The 15,763-nt window shown below is 48.8% G+C and overlaps 1 protein-coding gene across 1 annotated transcript in view; it reads right to left on the minus strand.

The window, feature by feature from the left end:
- Positions 1–15,763, minus strand: part of LOC121682158 (transcription initiation factor TFIID subunit 4-like) — a 115,176-nt gene that overhangs the window by 67,695 nt on the left and 31,718 nt on the right. The window contains 9 exon segments of the mRNA XM_042062203.1: positions 3,120–3,199; positions 3,201–3,235; positions 5,319–5,394; positions 8,586–8,768; positions 9,989–10,078; positions 10,849–10,971; positions 12,301–12,329; positions 12,332–12,485; positions 13,623–13,673. Of these exon segments, the coding sequence (XP_041918137.1) occupies positions 3,120–3,199; positions 3,201–3,235; positions 5,319–5,394; positions 8,586–8,768; positions 9,989–10,078; positions 10,849–10,971; positions 12,301–12,329; positions 12,332–12,485; positions 13,623–13,673 (821 nt within the window).

Genomic DNA, 15,763 nt, shown 5'->3' on the forward strand with positions numbered 1-15,763 from the left:
TGAGCTCACTCTCTCCCCTCAGTGATCCAACCATGGGGTGTGTGTGTGTGTGTGTGTGTGTGTGTGTGTGTGTGTGTGTGTGTGTGATGGGATTTGTGTGAGCACTGACTGGGGGTTCTCCATCCCACACATAGTCTATTAATGCACTTCACCTCACATGCAGACACACACCATGGGCCCCAGAGTTTTCAATCTGGGCAAGTGGAACACTGCAAATCACCAGGAAGACCCAACGCACACTACCACACACACCAGTCTTAAGCCACACACACACACACACACCTGTTACCCATTCTCATCAGATACCCACTCTCATTGGTTAGCCAAAAGCTGTGACTTGGTCATAGCACTGATAGACTATATCATTTCCATAAACCACAAGCTATTTAATGGATCTAGTGCATCAAAATCCTACTTCAACACATCCACCCTGCCCCTACACTCCTTGCTACAGGTTTCAACAAGCAACACACATGAAGATGCGCACACACACACACACACACACACAAATACCTCAGCATACACATATGCTCATGCACACAAATGTATAGTCCATACGCTAAAGCATCCAGACGTGCCCAACACCAGTTCGCTGGAAACCACTACAATAGTTTCCACTCCAATTCTGCCGATTTCTTGAAAATTAATTCACATTAAATTTAGAATCGAGCCCATTGAAATTCAGCAAAAGATTACTCACTGAATGAGCTGAATTGAATTTGAATATTTTGAATTTGATTTCCCAGCCGAAGCCGCCTGAGCGGAGTTGTCGTGCTGGCTGCAGGCGGCCCTTGAGGGCCTCCTCAGCTCAGGGCTGCGAGGGAGACGGGCGGGGGGAGAGGAGGATCATGGGAGAGAGGAGGTCTGTCCAGACATGTCTCTCTGTCTCTTTCCCATCCTCTGCACAAGACACCCAGGGCATGGGGAAAACCTGGTCAGGGTGGCTATGAGCGGAAGTGAATGTCTGGGTGGGGGTCGGGGTGGGGTGGGAGTGGAGAGAGGCCATTTTGAAGTAAAATGGGTGATCAAAATGTCATTTTAGTTGAGATTTTTCAGTGGATAACCAATGGACCTCATACAAATGCACTATCATAGAAATCACTACAGTACAACACATAAATACAACATGAAGCAGTTCATGGAGTGGAGGCAAAATAGCCCATCTGCCTCATCCAACCCTAACTGTCTAGTGAAAGATTCAGCATGGACAAGAGACAGAATCTACACTAACATGCCAATCAAATACGGGTCAGTTATACATACAATACGGAGCTCAACTCTATCAAAGCACTCCCAACAAAATATAACAGTCTGCAGGACTAGCCTTAAATGTGGCTGGGTGAACTAATCGGGAAGGGAAGCCCTCAGAGACTAACAGTGACCACAACACTGCAATCTATAATCACTCTAAAGATATTACATGCAACCACAGTCATCAGCTGTCAAACTGACTTGCTACTCTGCCCACTCTAAATGATGCCAACTGACTTGCTACTCTGCCCATTCTAAATGATGCCAACTGCCACCCAATCTACAGGCTTGTGACTCAGCCAGCCAATTCATGTTAGTGCTTCACACCTTCCACTGCTTTGAGAGTGACACACAACAGCTATTTCACAATCCCTCGTGTAATAGGCACCTCACGTTCAGCCACACCCACCAATTATCGGTTTTGATTTTTAAGAGGATGCTGATTTGGCTGGTCTGGGTCAGTGCAACATTAAACGCGGTGGCTTTCTCTTTCGAGCGCGGTTCAAAGGCCGAGCTGAAAGTCATGGCTGCGCAGGGTCGTCGGCAGTGCTCAGAGAGGCCAGCGGTCAGTGCTCAGAGAGGCCAGTGAAAAGCGAAAAGCAGCATGGCCGGGGGGGGAGAGGTCGTCAGTAACAAGCAGGCCTGACAGCTTAATTACCAACGCTGCTAAAGATTTATTGGTTTATCAATCAGGGCCTCCGGCAGCTCCTTTCCCCCCTCTGGCCACACAGACAGACAGGCAGGGGGGGGGGGGGGTCAGAGAGAGAAAGAGAGAGAGAGAGAGAGAGAGAGAGAGAGAGAGAGAGAGAGAGAGAGAGAGAGAGAGAGAGAGAGAGAGAGGAAGAGAGAGAGTTACCATGAACCCTGTGGCCCGACCTAACACTCAGGCACACACACACAGGCAGCTTGACCCACCTAATATATACATACACACACACACACACAGACTAAATGCAATCTCCTCATACAAACATTCATTCTCCATTTAATCCCACACATCCATGTAGAACCCAACTACTTAACTATGCATCATCCATTTAATCCCACACATCCATGCAGAACCCAACTACTTAACTAACTATGCATCATCCATTTGTAGCACATACACAGACACACAGACTCTAGACTATACAAACTATGGTTCAGCTTACCTTTTCTGACTAACATAGGGCCTCACTCTTGCCACCTCTCAATCTACCCCTCACATATGTACTCACACACACACACACACACACACACACACACACACACACACAAAGCAAACGATGGCTGGAATATAAGGCAGTCTAGCCTGTACACTGCAGTTTGAGTATATTCTTTTTCAGACTCAGTTCATTTAGCTTATAGGTTTGGACAAAGGCCTGTCCAACTGGGGCGCTTTTTTTGTGTGATCCTACACTTCATCTCAGACAGTGACATCCAGAGAGAAAGGGACAGAGTGAGAGAGTGAGACAGACAGAGAGGGGGACAGAGAGAAAGTAAGAGATAGAGAGAGAGAGAGAGGAGAGAGAGAGGAGAGAGAGAGAGGGAGAGAGAGAGAGAGAGAGAGAGAGAGAGAGGAGAGAGAGAGAGATGAGGAGCCAGGAACAGACAGGCGGTGGGGCTGAAAACTCGTGGCCGTGGCTGAGAGTGTAGCCTGCAGTCATCTACATGAGCTCGGTGGAAGACTGCCCCCCATGTGTCTGCGGTGAGCAACACTCCCCCTTTCTCTTTCACTCTCTCTCACTCTCCCTCTCTCTTCCATTCTGTTTCCCCCTCAGTGAACAACACACTCAGTCTTTTGTGTCTTTTTTGTGTCCTCTCCGTCCCTTTCCCCCCCACGTCCTCCTCTGGCGCTCTCGGCCCTTTGCTTCTGCTCGTGTGCGTACCTGAAAGATCCGCCTCCGGGGTCGTTGAGCTTGTTTTTCTGGTTCCCAGGGAGCTGCGCCGTGAAGCCCTGGGGACTTTTCCCCCGTCTGGCTGACTGGTCCCTTCCCGGCCACGCCTGGGAAATACAAAACACACACACACACACACACACACACACACAAAAAACACGAAAGCAGACACACACACACACACACACACACAAAACACGAAAGCAGACACACACACACACAATCAATGTTAGCACCACACGTCCCCACACATCTCCGTCAAAAGCCGCCGCATGCAAAGCGCCGGCAGGCCAAGCTACCTTTCCCCGCTCCCTGCGCGCCTCACGGCATCACACACACACACACACACACACAGCCATCTTGCCCTCTCCTCCTCTGCCGCATTGGCGCGGCAGGAGCGGCTCTCCCCAGGTCGGCTGCGGTGGCAGCGGCCTCGCTGGGCAGGGAGACGGGGCGGGAGAGCCGAGACGCGAGACGCGAGACGCGAGACGCGAGACGCGAGACGCGGGCCTGTCAATAGTGCTGTGCCTCAGCGGCCAGCAGGCGCCCGCGGACGTGTCGCCTGACGGGCACAGGCACTGCCACTCTCGATCTGCGCTGGCGTCTCTAACAGGCAGGCAGGCTCTCTCTCCGCGTGCCCGTCGGGCATCACGTGTGGCATGTGTATTTTTAGAGGGTTTTTTTCCTCCTCTCTCTTCCCTTTCTTTTTTCCAGCATCGAATTTTGAGGACATAAAACAACCCCTCACGGAGCTCGCGCACACACACACACACACACACACACACCACACACACACACGGAGCTTGCGCATACCGCCCACCGGCCACTTGCCAGACAGGGGGTGGTGGACGCTTTTTGGCACGCATGCACCAGAATGTTTGTGAGCATGCACAACACACACACATACACACCTGAAACTCATGAGAGAAAAGCCATAGGACAGAACTGAATTAGCAGACAGCGAGGGAACATTTCTCTAAAGTTTCTGTCCAGAAGTTCAAAAAGAAAAAGTAATCGACAGCTAATGGCACCACTTTGTACTGTAACCCAAGGAACAGGGTTGGATAGACCAAGCTGTGAGAGTAAACATCTTTTCCAGTTCTCAGGGGCAACCATCACATGATCAACAAGTACGGGTCAGGGTGAACCCATGCTGTTGAACCCATGATGTTACCGCAGTGGTCCCCAAACTTTTTCTTTCCGAGGGCCAGCTCACTATGACTGGCTCTAAGAGAGGGCCAGAGACTCGGAGTATATCAGTAACCATAAATAGCTTAGTGCTGTAAACAACAGCAGTCTACCTTAGTTGAATATTCCATTACATTTAATCATAGGCTACTGCAATTTAATACCATTGTTAGATGTGTTTATATGCCATCCATGCCATATCAGTGTAAAATGTAGCTCACATGAAATATTCAAAATGTGTGAACTCTGAACTCTGTGTCTTTGCATACACAGCTCAAGTTGTGAACAAGTAATATCCTACAAATAATTTAAAGTTCTCAAACTATGAGAGTTTTATGAAGTGCTGGCAAAAACACCTGAAATGACCACTTTCAACTCACCTGATGAGAACATTTGAACGAGTGAATAAAAAAATAGAAATAATTATCCCAGAAAGTCCCAGAAATATGACTTGAATAGAAGTTAGTTAGTTATTAGCAATTAATTGATAAACTTTTAGAATACTTTGAGCACTGATGCAGTCAGCATAGGCCTCTTACATTGTTTGCAGGTAGGCCTACATTTCATTTCGTTTTCGATGGCAAACGTGAAACAGCGCCAAAACAACCACCAGTGGACAAAAAGAGTATTACATGTGTACTGTTAAGACACGCCATAGAGAATGAATGGGGGAAATTACGGAGGTTATAGTTTGACGATGTCGTACTCCCATGCGGGGCAGATGCTATATACCACGGACATGTTTTGGGGGGCCACCCAAAATGAGGTGGTGGGCCGTAGTTTGGGGACCACTGTGTTAACGTGTCTGTGTACATCAGCTGGGGCAAAAGCGTAGAGGCATTTTAAATAACGTGCCATAAGCACATCTGGCAATTTGTTTAGCCGCCTGTGCTGTATGTAGGAGGAGGCAGGCTGTTCTGGGATCATCTGCTCTGCTAAGGGAGTTCCTCAGAGGTGATATAGGAGTCAGAAGGGTACTGTTCTCTAAACAGGCTCTCGTACCTGGCGCTCGAACTGCCTGAGTGATCACCATGGGCATTCGCACCTGGGCCCCAGGACCGCCCACACGTTTGATACCCTACAGAGAGAGAGAGAGAGAGAGAGAGAGAGAGAGAGAGAGAGAGAGAGAGAGAGAGAGAGAGAGAGAGAGACAAGAAAGAGGATCACTTCAGGCTTAGGTTAGAGAGAAAAAAACAACTATTGAGATCATTACCACATGAATGAAACTGAATTGAGCATAACAGGAGGAAACATGGCACAAGCCACAAAAAAGATTACTTTCACTTAATAACACTTTAACACATTTTCAACACCTACTTTCAGGAAATCCTTCTGAGTGATTTATTGAGTGCATTGAGTGATTTATTGAGTGCATTGAGTAATTTATTTTTTATTGAGTGCATTGAGTGATTTATTGAGTGCATTGAGTGATTTATTGAGTGCACCGAGTGATTTATCGAGTGCACTGAGTGATTTATTGAGTGATTTATTGAGTGATTTATTGAGTGCACTGAGTGATTTATTGAGTGCATTGAGTGATTTATTGAGTGATTTATTGAGTGATTTATTGAGTGATTTATTGAGTGATTTATTGAGTGCACTGAGTGATTTATTGAGTGATTTATTGAGTGCACTGAGTGATTTATTGAGTGCATTGAGTGTCAGTGAAAGCAAACACTCAGCAGAGACTGAAAAATGGATGTGCAAGTTCATGTGAAGCTGTGTGTGTGTGTGTGTGCGTGCGTGTAAGCCCACGGGTCTTTGGAAGTGTGTGAGCCTTAAAGTGTTATAGCATCTCTAGGTGTGTGTGTAGGTGTGAAGCTGAGCGTGAATATTTTACCTCAGAAAGGAAACACTTGTGTGGTGTTGTTGCTGTTGTTGCTGTTGTTGCGTGTGTGTGTGTACGCACTGTGAGTGTTTGTATGCACAGGAGTGCCTGTTGGACAATGACTGTTAACACACTTGTTTGTATGTGTTTACATGCCACTGTGTGCATTAAGGAGTTGGTGCATGATGTGTGCACACATGTGTGGTGGAAACCAACTATGTGTGTTTCTGTTTTCATGCATTTATGTGTATGTATGCATGCATGTATGAGTGTGCAATGAGTGTGTATGAGTGTGCAAGAGTGTATGTATGAGTGTGACTGAGCGTGTCCGTGTGTGTATGTGAGCAAGAGAAAGAGTGTGCAGTGTGTGTGTGTGTGTGTGTGTGTGTGTGTGTGTGTGAGCAAGAGAAAGAGTGTGCAATGTGTGTGTGTGTGTGCAAGAGAAAGAGTGTGCCGTGTGTGTGTGAGGTGTGAGCAAGAGAAAGAGTGTGCCGTGTGTGTGTTTGTGCAAGAGAAAGAGTGTGCAGTGTGTGTGTGTGTGTGTATGGGGGACTGGGGCTTTTGTTAACAGAACTGCTTCCTTCCTTGTGTGAGCAGGGCCTGCAGCATGGCCCTGGGCCCCACATCCATCCCCTCTGTTTGCCTCCCCCTGCACATCTCTCCCTCTCCCTCTCCCCCCCTCCCTCTCTCTCTCTCTCCCTCTCCCTCTCATTTTTCAGGTAGCAACACACACTGCATTAATGCTCAGACCTGACACATGACCCCCCCCCCCCCACCACACACACACACACACACACACCTACTTGTACACACATATAACCACACACTCCAACGTACACTCACACAAAGACACACACACACAGGCATTCACACAAACACATACATGCACACACACACACACACGCTGTGGCCTTGTTTCACACCCGTGGCATCCAAGGGCTCGGGGTAAGGGTGAGAGAGGTGAGGGCGGGGGGGTGGGGTGGGGGGGTGGGGGGTAGGTTACAGGCAGTTGCAGCAGGATTCTGAAGCTGGGAGCCACAGGTGGGAAAATGGGGCCGGGGACACATTTCACACCGCAGGCAAAAGTTTATCACCTCTGTCTGATGACCAAAGCCAGCCAGAGCCAGAAAGATGAGGAGGGGGGTGGGTGAGGGGGGGTGGGGGGGGGGGGGGTGGACAAGAGAGAAGAGAGGGAGGCTGATAGAGAGGAAGAGAAGGAATAAGAGGCTGAGAAAAGAGAGGCTGAGAAAAGAGGCTGGGAAGAGAGGCTGGGATGGAGGGGTTGAATGAGGAAGAGTGAGTAGAATAGGACTGAGCAGCGTAAACATAGACACTGGGGGAAACCAGAGAGGCGGCATAAAAGGACAGGCTGCACCAGAGAGAGAGAGGGAGAGAGAGAGAGAAAAGGACAGATACACAGACAGACAGACTGGAACATACTTACAGAGATGGATGAAGAGAGAAACAGACAAACAGAAAGAAAGAGAGACAGACAGAGTTCTGATGCCTGCTCTCTGCTACTTCATCCTAATTGACCCAGTTCCCTGCACTGACCCTGTGGCCTGGGCACATGTGCCCGCTGGACGGCACTGCCCACTCCTGGCAGGGGAAGAGGCGCCCCCTGGCCGCTCAACCCACAGCAGTGGACCGAGACCTCGGATGGCTCATACGGAGAGGACACTCCAAGCACCATGACCACCGCGATCCCCCCCTCCCTCCCTCCCTCTCCTTCTCTCTGCATATCCCTTAACCACTCTCCCTCTCTTTTTCTTGTCGTCTGCCCATCTTCCATGCACTTGTTTCCTGCCTCTTTCACCCCATCTGCCCTGCCGTCCTCCCTCTCACCCCCCCCCCCTCCTAACTCCTCTCAGGCTCTGCCCCCCAGCGCTGGCTCTCTCTCTGGGGGCAGGAGGGGTGTGGGGGCTGGGCAGGGGCCTGGGGTGGAGGTCCTGTCCCCTCGGCTCACCCCTCTCACTCACTGAGCGGGAAGAGTCACCGCGGCAGGAGCTACAGATGCACTGGGAGCCAGGGTGTAATAAGGGTGTAATTACATGGTATTAGCCTTCGACTGCCCCCCCCCCCCCCAACTAGCAATGTCCTAACTTCGCCAAACAAATTCATCACAGTTTCCTACAAAAAACACAGCACGCACACACACACACCTATCATTACACACACCACAGTCATCAAATACTCATGCCACACACTTACACACAACACACAGGGCGCAGGCGCGCACACACACGGTCATCCATGAGTTGGCAGTGCCTCGCTTCACTGCCTGGTAGCGACATTGCCCTGCATCTCCCTGCCCCCTGTGACCTCCCTGCCCCCTGTGACCGCCCCCCCCGCCAGAGCCCGGCTGTAGGGGTGGTGTGGGTGGTGCCCGGCTGTAGGGGTGGTGTGGGGTGGTGTGTGTGGTTGCAGGCGGATGCACGTACCAGCGCAGCTGAGTGGGCACCAGCGGGCAGCGGGGTGTTGGGCTGGCGCGCGCGGACAGCTGGCACCACCGTGGCCGTGAGCGGGACCGGGCTGGCGGTGGCGCCGGGTTTGACCACGCCCGGGGGATGGGTCAGAGACTGCTGGCTGTTGAGCAATGAGAGCCGCAGCGCCGGGAGACTTTTCTGTAGAGGGAGAGAGAGAGAGAGAGAGAGAGAGAGAGAGAGAGAGAGAGAGAGAGAGAGAGAGAGAGAGAAAAATAAGGATACACAGAGAGAAAAGAGTGGTCAAGCATAAAACAATCAGGTGATGCCTCCTGTTAACTTGATTTTTCTGCCCATATTGGACAAATTATCGGAACGTCACATACTGTATTACCAACCGTCACGTATGTCCAACCTCTTACGTGTATGTGTCACTTAATATTCATTTCTATACAAACCAAGACGGCGGATTCCTAAAGAAACGCAAGCACCCACACCATAAGTTTATCTAAATTAGCTATGTACCAAAAATTACATTTTACCAGGACTCGAAGAGCTGTAAACAGTGTTGTAAGGCTGCGTGTACAAATCCGCTTGGAGCTCCAGTGGAATTTTGCGGCGACGAGAATTCTCGGGCTTACCGTTGATGTGCCGTGAGAAAGGTTGGGAATAAGCACCCACCAGCCCAGCACTAAATTGGATATTTCAGGCAGTAAAAGCCCCGGTAAGAACCCAACTAGATTTGGTTCAAATCTACACACCTATGGCTACTGAAAAATGTAAGGTTCATTTAGCAAATGTCATTTTGAAGTATTAAAAAACATTGTTGTTTTAGAATTTTCGAACAAAATGGTTGGTAATTAGCATGTTTACGATATATCTTGTCCCCATCAATCCCATCCCGATTGCTATCCTATCAATCAGCAGACTTCCCACAACTCCAATGATCGACAGGGCAATCAAGTCCAGACAAGGACAAAACCAAACATTGGGCAATACAGGTGCTTTGAATTTTCTTCAAAGTTATCTCTTTGTGAGTGTGTGTGTGTGTTTTGCAGTTGACTGTTGAGAGTGACTGTTTGTGTGTGTGCGTCAATCTAAGTGTGTAAATGTGTGTGTATGCAAATGTCTAAATGAGTGTGGGTGTGTTCCCTGTGTGAGAATGTGTGTGTGTGTGTGTGTGTGTGGGTGGGGGGGGGGCGGGCGCTGCTGATGTGACTCTCATCTGAGTTGGCTGGATAAGCCCTACAGGAGAAGTCAGGCGCTGCTCCAGGCCTCTGTCACACACACTCTGGAGTCAAGCCAGAGAAGCAGCAAACATGACACACACACACATGCCTTATTCATGTCTCCCATCAAAACACACATATGCATATCTCTCTAAGCTAAGTGTACAACCTGAGCGTGGGTGCATAACCAACCTTGAGGAACGGGACCAGATAGGGCTGGGGCGACGACTTGAGTTCTGTCTGTAACCTGCTGGTGAACTCCTCCGGCTCAATCTTAGCATCCTGAAACAGATGAAGAGTAAAAGCAATGGGAGAGAGGGAATCCGCATCAGCTTGGTGTAAAGATTTACATTAAGCCTATGTGTGTTGTTAAAGATTTACATTAAGCCTATGTGTGTTGTTAAAGATTTACATTAAGCCTATGTGTGTTGTTAAAGATTTACATTAAGCCTATGTGTGTGTTGTTAAAGATTTACATTAAGCCTATGTGTGTTGTTAAAGATTTACATTAAGCCTATGTGTGTGTTGTTAAAGATTTACATTAAGCCTATGTGTGTTGTTAAAGATTTACATTAAGCCTATGTGTGTTGTTCATTTCAGCCTATGTGTGTTGTTCATTTCAGCCTATGTGTGTTGTTAAAGATTTACATTAAGACTGTGTTGTTAATTACATATTACAGACACGTGGCTGGTTGGAAATTTAAATCATGAGTATGATTTGCATGCATACAAACATACACAGGCAGGTCGTTTGAGTGTTTTGTGATGCCATCTACAGCTAACAGGAGGGCATTACATTTACAGGGCCACATCAGACCCTTCACACTCTGAACAGCCTACTGTCAGAGTTAAAAGCCTTGTGGGTATTTTTGTCCACTAGGCTATCTGCATGTCAACATATACAAATACACACATCTCTTCTTCACACTCAAACACCCCCCCCCCCCCCCCTCTCTCTCTCACACACACACACACACACACACACACAGGATTATCCTTTGGCTACCATCCAACATGGCTGCCAGTCTGATTGCTGAACGCTGAAGACTCACCAGCAGGTCCTGGACCAGTGCCTTAACGTTGCGAGATGTCTCCGGGGAGGGGGAATTATGGGATGCCAGCTTGATGAGCGTGGCCAGGAAGTTCTTGCACTTCTTCACGTTCTCCTGCATCTCCTGCGGTAGAACAGAGCACAGTGGGTGGGAACCGTGAGATTGGGCAGAGACAAGCTGAGACCAGTCAGACGCTGGTCGAGGGTGTGGTGCATGGGTAAGAGCAGCTGTGTGTGTGTGTGTGTTCTGCTGAGCATGCCTGCTAACTGCCTTCAATCAGAGTGTCTGTTTACTCACAACAAATACAAAGCTTCCTATAAAGACTTAACCGTTTAGGTTCTACATGGCATATTTCTATGTTCTAAATAGGACGAGGGAGAAGAATGTTTAAGGGTTCCAAGAGGAACTTAAGGTCTTGGAGAGGGTCAGAGGAGAACCTTTAACAGCTAATAGAGGAACCTTTAAGGGCTGAGAGAGGGACCTTTGAGTGTGCTGTGAGGATGAGCCAGTGGAGAGCCTGAGGCGTCTCTGTGTGAGCACTGATGGCGGTGGGGCTGTGTGAGAGATGAGAAGTGACAGCACCCATCAGCCATCATGCCTGCTCTCCCATAATGGCTCCCATGTGTTTTGTCATGTTGGCTTTAATTAGTTTAATGCTAAATGTTAATGTAATTAGAGTTCCTGACACACAAACAATATGTTTGGTGGGGCTACTATGATCATGTTTTTGCATCTTTCTCAGGCATATGAGGTCCTAATGAGGGTTGTGTGTGTGTGTGTGTGTGTGTGTGTGTGTGTGTGTGTGTGTGTGTGTGTGTGTGTTTTCCCCCCCTTGCATGCATGCCTGTGGAAGCACTGCTGAGCTTTATGCCAACATGGGGCATGTCTCCACGGTAACATGCCCACAGCAGGGTGAGGCCCGGGGCTGCCATGTGTGTGTGAGGTCTTCTGCCCAGCCTCTCTCTGTGTGTGTGTGTGTGTGTGTGTGTGTGTGTGTGTGTGTGTGTGTGTGTACAAAAAAGAAAACAAGAAGGGGAGAGAGAGAGAGAGAGAGAGAGAGAGAGAGAGAGAGAGAGAGAGAGAGAGGGGATAAGAGATAAAGAAGGACATCAAGAAAGACATGAATAAGGACAGGAGAAAGAGAGAGGGAAAAGGGAGTGAGACAGAAAAAGTAGAGATTAACAGAGAGGGAGGGAGGGAGATAGAGAGAGAGAGAGAGAGAGAGAGAGAGAGAAATGCTGCCCATGTCCATGGCCAGCTGTGTGAGTGCGGGCATGGCCGTGACAAAGCCAGCCTGCTGGCAGCTGTAACAGCACCCACCGCCAGCAGACCAGAGAGAGGGATAGAGAGAGGGGCAGGGGAAAAGAGAAAGGGAGGAGTGCATACGTAAACGAGAACGAGAAGAGAAGAGGGTAAAGACAACAGACAGAAAAGAAAGAAGAGCGTAGCAACCTGCGAGACGACAGAGACCCCGGGGGCAGGAGGGGGGGGCGGCGGCCGCGGCCGGCGTGATGCTGGGGGGGGCGGGCTGGGCGCCGGTGGCCTGGGGGGGCAGTCCTGCCGCGGGGAGCTGCTGCTGAGGCTGAGGCTGCAGCGGTGGAGCTGGAGCCGTCACCGCCACCACCGCCGGGGGCCTTCTGGACGAGAGACAAACAGGACGTGACGCATGGCTCGCAGCAAGGCCACAGAGAACAGGAGGGGCTGTCACATCGCGTGTCCCTGCCGCAGCGGATGCCACTCTGCGGAGGGGTGTGTGTGAGTGTGTGTGTTTAAATGGGGCTGAGGTCTGACATAGGGCAGCTCAGATTCGTGATGGCATACCTCACATAGACACAGACCACACACACACACACACACACACACACACACACACACACACCTTCCTTTTCTCCACAGTGACAGCTTGAATACACCTGACACTTATGACATGCAAAAGGCTGGTGAAAACATCACATTGATGATAGCTAAACCTTTGTGGGGTGCATTACAGAAGTGATAATCCAAACAGATGTTTGATGTGCGACTGTCGACAGCTCTCCTGCAAGCTGACACATGTTCATCTACATCAAGCAAATGGTCAGTAAATATAGTACGCAACACAGGCAAACACAGTAATATTCAAAATCATGTAAAGCTCACTCTTGGAAGTCATTCAGGTTAAGTGACCTTAAGCACTATTGAGAGATTGGAGTAACAAAAGCAATGCATTTTGAGGGGGAATTGGAACATGCCACAGAACAAATAATCTGTAAAAGAAGAGAAATGTTGAGGAGTAGGGAAAGTACAGTATACAAGCTTTATATGGGGCCCTGATATCAAAGTTCAGAAAAAACAGAAAGGATGTCTAGCACTGCACCAGGTGTACAAGACAAGCAGAAATACAAGACTTGCTTTGAATTTACTGTAAGGAGATGTCAAACGACTATTGGAAACACTGTATAATAATGCTATAATAACTCAACAAGCAATGTGGAAGATGATTTCTGGGAGTTGAAGTTTAAAATATCATGAAGTTTAACTCTATGACAGATTATGATGGGACAGAAAAGGTTATGGCAGGATATCTGGGTTATCTTTCAGAGGTCTAAAGGGGTCTCATATGAAGTGGCCCCCTCTATAGGAAGCCAGAAAAAGTCAGTAAGACAGCCAAAGTCATCACAGGCAGTGAGATATTATGAGGGGCAACTCATGGCTAAGGGGCTGGGTCAGAGGTTGAATGGGAAGGTCGGAGGTCACAGAGGGTTATAGGAGGTAGGCAAGGGTTACTGCTGCACCTTGGCCTGGACAGCAGGGCCTGGACGGATGGCTTGAGTGGTCACAGGAGACTGCAGGAGAGAGAGAGAGAGAGAGAGAGAGAGAGAGAGAGAGAGAGAGAGAGATCGGAGTGAGCAAAGGAAAGTAAGGGAGAGAGAGAGAGAGAGAGAGAGAGAGAGTGTAAGAGAGAGGGAGAGGAAAAAGGAGAAAGACAAGAAATGGGGAAGGGGAGAGAGAGGGATCAGTGCATCAGGAAACAAATAGTCACACCAAGACAAGCAGAAGGGCATCAAAAGCAGAAATAGGACAACAGGAATTCATTCAATACATTTAGATAGAAACCTTTAAGCAGGACATAAACTCATATATCACCATGGCATAGAACTATTACAGTCCCACACTTACACACTTTACACTTGCTTTAGATAAGATGACAAAAACCCTGGAAAAGCAAAGTCAAGGTTACTAAAAGGAACAGAGACTAATAAGATTCAGAAGATTACACGTATAAACAATTTGGGGAGAATGGCTTAACACTCTGAACAGGAAGACAGTGATGACCACTGAAGTAGGCAAAGGGAGGGTCGCATTTATCGGTCAATGCTGATCACTGTGGACTCCAGACATCTAGCTCAAGGCATCACCAACAGCCTACATCATCCAGGCCAATCCCGCACCTCAGGCAGGCACAGAGAATGCACTATGCGAGGAATGAGGAAACAGTGTGAGCCGGTCCAGTGCCACACACACGCAGACATCGACACAGCCGGGAAGCACCATCCTGGTGGCATCTGTCTACACTGGGCAGCCATGTGGACATGCCCTCTGCGCACAAGCCTGACATTATGCCTTGCGTTCACACACACACACACACACCCCACTATCCTGACCACCATCCCAGCATGCGTAGGGGAGAGGGTGTGTGTGTGTGAGGGTGTGTGTGTCTGTCGCTCCTCTCAGCAGCTGTGTCCCCTCAGGGGAGGGAGGGGAGAGACGGGGGTGGTGGAGGGGGGGGGGGGGGGGGTACCGGAGAGCCTGGGAGCGATGCAGGAGAGTTGGGGGGGTAAAGGGTGGGAGGTGTGGGATCTCGGAGGCTTTGAGCCCCCCCAGCGATGCCATGGCAATCTGCCACACGTTGAGGGGTTCTAATGGTTGTTAGCTTTTTAAAACAATCAGGCAGCTGGATGGTGAATGATTTAACGCGAGTGGAAGGAAGCGAGGGATGACTTCTACACTTTTCCCTCCGTCTTCTTCCTCTTTCCCCTTCCTCTCTCTCCCCCTCTCCTCTCCCCCTCTCCTCTCCCCCTCTCCTCTCCCCCTCTCCTATCCCCCTCTCTCCCCCTCTCTCTCTCCCTCTCTCTCTCCCTCTCTCTCTCCCTCTCTCTCTCCCCCTCTCTCTCCCCCTCTCCTCTCCTCTCCCTGTTCCATCCACTGCCTGGCTGAGTGGCACACACGGTCTAGAGGGACACTGGGAATACAGCTCATTTACATTTGTGTCAAGGGTGTCTTGTCTAAACACCACAATTAGCGCACAATGCAGAGTCAAGCTGTACATAATTACTGACACAAGTCTTATTCAAAGATGCTGTCCGGCTGCCAATAGCTCCAAAACATAACCAAGGCTAGGGATGATGGAACATGACCCGAGTTTGTAAATTAATGATACTATAACAAGATTCTTCCTTTTAACAGTGAATCATTCTCCAGGATCCACATAAAATTAACTTTTTTTTAATTAAATTGAAAGTTAATTGTTTGTCATTTTTGACAAGCAGCAAAGTAGTGTTAATAATTAGTTGGCATGACTCCATGTGCAATTTCTTAGACTCATGTATATCTTTGATCAATGTGATAAGCCTATGCCTCCACCTAGTGTCAGTGAAGCAGTGTAGCAAGTACAGTGGATTGAGAGAGAGAAAGAGAGAGAAAAAGAAAGAAAGAAAGAAAAAAAAAGAGAGAGAGAAAGAAAGAAAGAAAGAAAGAAACACACAGAGAGAGAGAGAGAGAGAGAGAGAGAGAGAGAGAGAAAGAAAGAAAGAAAGAAAGAAAGAGAGAGAACCACACACACACACACACACACACACACACACACACACCATTCATACTAAAATCAACCTGCGTCCGGCTCAGGTTGAGAGTTGGGCCGAGTGGATGAGACAAA

This window comes from Alosa sapidissima, chromosome 14 (assembly GCF_018492685.1).
Source record: "Alosa sapidissima isolate fAloSap1 chromosome 14, fAloSap1.pri, whole genome shotgun sequence".
Classification (NCBI taxonomy): domain Eukaryota; kingdom Metazoa; phylum Chordata; class Actinopteri; order Clupeiformes; family Clupeidae; genus Alosa; species Alosa sapidissima.